The sequence below is a fragment of the Podarcis cretensis genome (assembly GCF_951804945.1).
Source record: "Podarcis cretensis genome assembly, chromosome: 5".
NCBI lineage: Eukaryota > Metazoa > Chordata > Lepidosauria > Squamata > Lacertidae > Podarcis > Podarcis cretensis.
The window spans coordinates 51,006,224-51,013,119 of record NC_137174.1 but is presented as its reverse complement, the minus strand read 5'-3'; the positions used below and the strand labels follow the sequence as shown (position 1 = coordinate 51,013,119).

The following is a 6,896-nucleotide window of genomic DNA, read 5'->3' as shown; positions in this document are numbered from 1 at the left end:
TTCCCTTCACTTCCAGCTGGGAGCGGGGCTCGGAGCCCCCCAAACCCTTTCTCGGCGCAGTTGCTTCAGCAACGAGTGGCCTGAGGCGGCGGGGACGGAGCCGCGGGGAATTCCTGCTTTCTCCCGCGCTGGCTGAGGAGGGGCCTGGCAGTCCAGAGAGAGAGGGACGGCTCTGCACAGACCCGGCGGAGCGGGAAGGGGGGGGGGGAGGAAGAGGAGGGATTCAGCCCCAGCGAGCCGCCCGCCTCGGAAAAAAGCAGATTACCAATTAGCCTTTTAAAAATGGCTGCTTCCAAACTGTCAGCTGGGACAGGAGGAGAGGGCTTTTAACTAAGCAAGCGCGCGCCCCTCGCCCCATCTCGGCGGGGACGGACGGGCGGGCGGGCGAGGAACTCGGGGCCCACTTGGGGCGGGAGGCTCTGAGGGGATCCTGAGGGCGCTTCTCTCAGCCGGCCGCCCGCCTGTGGGAGGAAGAAGCATCCCTTCCACCGCCGTCCTTGCCCGGCTGTTGCTGCTTAAAGAGGGCGAGCTACAAAGGAGACTGAGAAAGGGGGGTGCGGAGAGAGGGAGATATATATATATATATATATATATATATATATATATATATATATATATATATATATTGGGGGGCGGCCGGCGGTGGAGGAGCAGCAGCAGCGTTACCCTGGGTGGGTTGAACGGGGGCATGTCGTGAGGGGAAGCGACAAGGTCAGGAAGGAGTCCATGGAAGACGGAGGCAATGAGCCCTGAGGACGACGAGGAAGAAGAGGCGGGAAGGCTGTTGCTGCTGCTGCTGGTGGCGTCGTTTCACCTGAGGGATAAACGGGAGGTGTTGTGAGGAGCCTGCGGACAGACGGAGGGGAAAGCAGGGCTTGGCGGTTTCCCTTATTTCGCACTATAGACCGAATTAACCAGTTCTCTTCAGGACACATTTTCCCCATCGGCCTCTTGTTTTGTGCTGCTTCTTTTTTGAGGCGGGGGCGCGCAGTCTCTGCTCCTCCTCATCTCTGCGTTCAACTCGCTCTCTCCCTGACCTGGGTGATGTTCCTGGAGCGGCGGGGCTTGTTTTCCTCCTCGTCAGACCTGCACAAGGAACTGGGTTAATCTCGCTTCCCGGCCCGCCCGCCCCCCTCCGCGCACCGGGTCCCGGCTCTTGCGGATGTGCTCTGTGGCAAAGATGCTGGATCCTTTGGGTAAAGTCCTGCGCAGGATAGGAGGCCCTCCTGTGATCTCTGGTGCCTGGAGACCTTTTTCTTGCTCCTCCTGCTGCTTCGCCACCCTTCTGGATATGCACAATTGGCTGCTTTTCTATGGATTACTGTACCTGGTGCTGTATGCCCAAGTCTCCCAGTCCAAGCCTTGCGAGAGGACCTCCTGCTTCTCGGGCCGGTGTCTGAATTCTACCTGCATCTGTGACCAAGGCTGGGTAGGAGACCAGTGCCAGCACTGCCAAGGCAGGTTCAAGTAAGTTTCACCATCTTCTGATCATACTCTTTCCCCCCACCCCCTTTTTCCTTTTCTTGCTGTTATGTTTTATACCCAAAGTGTCTTTGCAGAAGTACAAAAACTAATCCCTAGATCATCGTGTGCTTGCTTTTAATGAGAAGACAAGGAGGAATCTGATAGGGACTTTCCCTTTGATATGATCATGAGAGCGATAATTCTATCTCCCTGAAAAAAGAGAGAAAAAGTTAATTCTTAAGGTCTTTCCTTCAAAGCAAAGGTTTTTATTCCATTTAATGTTCCACTCCCCCAATACTGTTCATCCAAGTTCTCTGACAAAGGTGTAATATATTAATCTACACCTAACCCTGTTTAAATGCGTTTCACTCATTATCAAACTAGCCAGCTTTCTCTGAAGGTTATAGTAATCCCCAGTAATTTAAGAAACCTAGTCTGTTAAAGCTGAATGAGTGAGTCATAGACAGCAAAAGAGGATTGAAAATAGTGGTTTGGATGTGTGGTGCAAACTAAGGACTGTGTGCTGTGGATATAAGTTGTAGTAGCTTGTTCATTTACATGAAACATGCTTAAAAAGAGGAACCTGTGCAGTTTTGTGGCTAGAGTTATGGAGTAAAGGTTAGTAATGCAAGGATTTCATCCCACTTCTGCTACTGATCTGAGCAGTTACTGATCTGAGCAGTTACATTGTGCAGGTTCATTTGCTTCTGCATGCTTTCTTTTTGTGCAGTGTGTAAAAGTGGGAATCAATATTTACCTTTGTGCACTTAATTGAGATTTATAATTTAAGATAATTTTAACAGCTAGGTGTTAAAATAAGGTAACATGTGTGTATTTACACACACAATTTCTGGGCAGCTGGGAAAACCAGACATTAAAACAGCTCATCTGATAAGAGCTGGCTAGAATCCATATTTTACAGGAGTACAGTTTTTTGCTCATGCTCATTTTTATTGATGTACGTGGTGAGCTACTTGCTTGCTTGAGAAAGAAACATTCTGCAGAAAATGGGGGGGGCATCAACTTTAATGGAGTATTTGTAAGAGTGAAAGTGGTTACTTAAGCAAGTTCATATTTTGATGACCAAGTTTTTGTTTGTCTTGTAACAATCCACAAAATAAGTTTTTCTTACTATGTAGTTCCACTCAGAAAGTCTGCATTTAGGGATTAGAATGTGATTCCTTCAAAACAGTTAATTTTATCTGAGTGTCAACTGCATTCTGTTTTATACCTTAGTCTAAGTCTCTGATAATATAAGACAAGTAAAATTTCCAGATGATAATGTCTCCCTTAGCTAATGTCTACAAAAATCAGTACCTCCAGTAATGATACTATAATAGGGGGATTTTCTTGGTTGTTTAGTATTAAAGGATTTATTCTTTGTCACACACAATATTTGCATGAGGAAAGTGAAACTGACAGAGGGAACATTACCTAAAGCTTGCTTGTAGAATATTGTAATGCTTTTTCCAAGTTAGCGTTGGGAATAGTTAGCTGAATGTTCAAGGTATAATTCTCCATTAGCAGAAGAGTGTTTTAATGAAGAAAACTTGAGGACTTCTGGTAAAGTATAAAAATAAACTTGCAAGTTTTTGTTTTATCTCTGTGTTGAATGACTTTGAACGTGTTATTGATGTCATTATTGTTCTATAAATGAAAAATAGGTTTGGGATTCTGTAAATGCTGTAAAGTTAATCTGAAAAAGAAGGGTTATAATGCATCTTTACTGTAGTATTGAAGTATTTTTTTGATATAAGATACATCTGTTTCTGTATCTGAAGCATAGCAGAACAAACCACATACCTGATAAAGTATCTCACAAGACTTGAAGTTCAATTTATTTAAAATATTTATCAATTGACTTTCCTCTAAAGGGGCTCAGGGCAATGTACAACAAACATATAAGCATAACTGCATAAACAGTAAAACCATAATCTTAAAAATAGATATTTACAACACCTTAAAGCACTGTTTCAAATGTAGTTACTGAGGATTAAATACTCCATGGTTATTCTACAAAAATGAAACTAATGAATCTTAAGCTTCAGAGCCCCTAATCCCAGACGGACCCCATAAGCGACTTTAGTCCGCATTGCTTTAAAATGTTGTGTCTGTTAGACCCAGTTTAAATCACATGACTCAGATTGATTTTTTAAAATGTATATACTGTATTTCAACAATTCCAGGTTTGTGAGTCAGTAGCTCAGTAGTTTGTAAAAGTGTGTTGATCTGTCATGGAACAACCCTGGTGAAGAAGATAACAGACCTAGTTGCTGGTTGTGAAGGGGCCTACATGGCGGTTCAAGCTTCAGGCTCCCAAAAATGTAGGTCCACTACTGGGACTGTGGGTAGAGCTCTCCCTTGCCAGTCTTAAACTTAGTTGGCTGGTAATGGAGAAGGCACTCATACATACTGTATATTTGGGTCCTGATGCATTGAGGGCTGTATAAACCATTTCTTATACTTTGAAGTAGGCCCAGTAGCACACAAGAATCCCAAACAGATATATTATCAGATATATTATAAACTATATAAGGCACAGTTCTTACACTCTAAACCATGGGTAGGCAAACTAAGGCCCGTGGGCCAGATCAGGCCCAATTGCATTCTGGATCCGTCCCGCGGACGGTCCGGGGATTGCCATGTGGATCGCCAGCGCATGCGTTCTTTCCCTCTCCCTCCCTCACATGGTGGCGGCAGCGCCTCCTCCCTCCCTCCTGGCTTCTCCCTGCCCTGCCTAGAGGAGGAAGGGGGCAGGGCTTTGTTGGGGTCAGCTGCAGCAGCGCTCGAGCAGCCGCCATTTTAAGCAGCCCCTCTCCGGAGCCCTTTTGTGCACTGCTCATCGTCCCGCCGTCACCAGCCCCAGCCGCTTGCAAGACACAGGTAAGCAGCCACCAGGGCTCGTGGTGCTCTTGCCTCATTTCCCTCCGCCTCCAAATATAGTCCGGCTCCCACAAGGTCTGAGGGACAGTAGACTGGCCCTCTGCTGAAAAAGTTTGCTTACCCCTGCCCTAAACTCAGCTCCCATTGCCGGGGTTGGTTAATTTAAAATATGACAGAGAAAAAGCCAAATTTGAAACATGGTTTAATTTTTGTACTTCAGGTATTTCCCAGATTGGATCATATGGCTTGATATAAGTTGTTATAAATTAAGGCTGTTGCTTTTAATATATTGGGACGCAGGTGGCGCTGTGGGTTAAAGCCTCAGCGCCTAGGGCTTGCCGATCGAAAGGTCGGCGGTTCGAATCCCTGCGGCGGGGTGCGCTCCCGCTGCTCGGTCCCAGCGCCTGCCAACCTAGCAGTTCGAAAGCACCTCCAGGTGCAAGTAGATAAATAGGGACCGCTTACCAGCGTGAAGGTAAACGGCGTTTCCGTGTGCGGCTCTGGCTCTGGCTCTGGCCAGAGCAGCTTTGTCACGCTGGCCACGTGACCCGGAAGTGTCTCCGGACAGCACTGGCCCCTGGCCTCTTAAGTGAGATGGGCGCACAACCCCAGAGTCTGTCAAGACTGGCCCGTACGGGCAGGGGTACCTTTACCTTTACCTTTAATATATTAGCATTGCATTCAGTTTTCTTTCTAAAACATCCTTTGTTTGTGTGTGTTTAAAAGGCTTAATCGTATTATTTATATAAAAGAGCCCTAACTTAAATACATTGTTTTGAAGTGTTAATGTGTTAATTTTCAATGATGTTAAAAATATATTAATTTAATTTGTAAAGGTTTGTGTTTCTTGTATGATCTGTAAAAGAATTCAGTACAATAAGACTCTTGTTCTTTCTTGATTCCTATCTTATATGAAGTGAACCAAGAGGATATGCAGCAAGCTTAACTCATTGTGTAATGAGTGATTGGCATTAGCAAATGCTGCTGGTATTGACACCAGGGCAGTATCAGTTTAGGCAATTTGGGTGTTAATCTCATGTGAGATTTCCTCTCCATTCCTGAAAAACAATAACTTAGCAGGCAGACATCAGAAATGATTGATCAATCTTGGTAAGCATGTGTCAAAGTTAATTGACTGATTCCATGGTAACATAGCATTTCCTCTATAGGGAATTTGTTAAGATTGTAAGATTATTCTTTAAATGCTGTTCAGGGATGGATAAAGGATGAGGAAGAAACAACTGGGGGTCAACTTAATTTTTTACCATAAAAATAAGCATATCTCTATTAAACTATTAGGCTTCCAGCCTCTTGTTTTTTCACAGCCAAAGGTCAAATGAAATTAACCTTTCCAAAACAGAATTAGCATTAGCATAGCACACAAATTGCAGGGAGAGAACCCTCCATTGGGCAGTACCTTTATTGGCACAAACCAAGATGTCACAAAAGTATTATGTACAAGTTTTTGAATTCCCAAGAACTCTTTCTTAGGCAAACTGTGACATAAAAAAGGAGTTTGTGGCATTTTGACTGGTTACAATAAAGATATTGCCCATCTGTGGATTATGAAGTTTACTCTTATGGACTAACACAGCTACACGTGTGTGTGTGTGTGTGTGTGTGGTGTGTGTGTGTGTGTGTGTGTGTGTGTGCGTGCGCATGATAAAAGAAAGGCTTTAAAGGGATTTTGAAGAACATGGACATAGCAAACATACTATATATATTATATGCAGGTGTCTTTACTGCGTCTGATGAACTATCAAGATTTTCTGATATTAACTAAATAATATTGTTGTTCCCTACTTTTGCTGCTGTTGCTTAGATCAGTGGTTCTCCGTGTGTGAAGCAAGAAAAAGCAGAACAATATAAGCTGTGTTTAGGGTGGGTGAAATCTCCTCCATGATCTCTCCATGTGAAACTTGCTTAGAAGTGGAAAGCAAAAGGTTCCCTTTCCCATCGGTTTAGTATAAGCTATTTTCTATCTGGCAGCAGCAATTTTTAGTTCATGTTTTCTCTAACATGCCTAAGGACCTCATTCTGTCTGCTATTATCAGCTTGCCCTGAGGCCACTGCAGTTCCAAGTACTAGGAAATGTACAAGAATAATGGGAGACAAGTTAAAATTACAAATTCTTGAAGAATACTCATTATAGCAACATGAAAACCAATGCAATAAAATGGTAACAGCCTACTTACCGGTATTAAAAGCATCAAGTGAGAAGGTGATAGAAACATGGACGCACATAGGTATAATGGAAACTAAAGCAAGCTATTAGACTCAGTGAGTACCCCTGGCCACTGTCGCCCCACAATACCAGAGTCAATACAGGCCTGTAAATAAGTGCCTTGCCATTAATCAAGCACAATTTTTATCACCCAAGTTGGATAACTGCGAAGGATGCAACACCTGCTTAGAGTTAAAAAGCATGCCTGCACCCATGGGCATAGCCAAGATTTTTGTTGGGGGAGGGGCAGACTTTTGTAGGGGGAGGGAGAACCTTAGTTAAGTATTTTTATTTATTTATGGGGGCAGTTGCCCCCCACCCCCCT

The 6,896-nt window shown here is 44.2% G+C and overlaps 1 protein-coding gene across 3 annotated transcripts in view; it reads left to right on the top strand.

The window, feature by feature from the left end:
- Positions 1 to 618: 618 nt before the first annotated feature.
- Positions 619 to 6,896, top strand: part of ATRNL1 (attractin like 1) — a 512,979-nt gene continuing 506,701 nt past the window's right edge. For all 3 annotated transcript variants that reach the window (XM_079976622.1, XM_079976621.1, XM_079976623.1), the window contains exon 1: positions 619 to 1,467. In XM_079976622.1, coding sequence (XP_079832748.1) covers positions 1,163 to 1,467 — 305 coding nt within the window. In that variant the 5' untranslated portion in view covers positions 619 to 1,162. The remainder of the gene's footprint in view (positions 1,468 to 6,896) is intronic.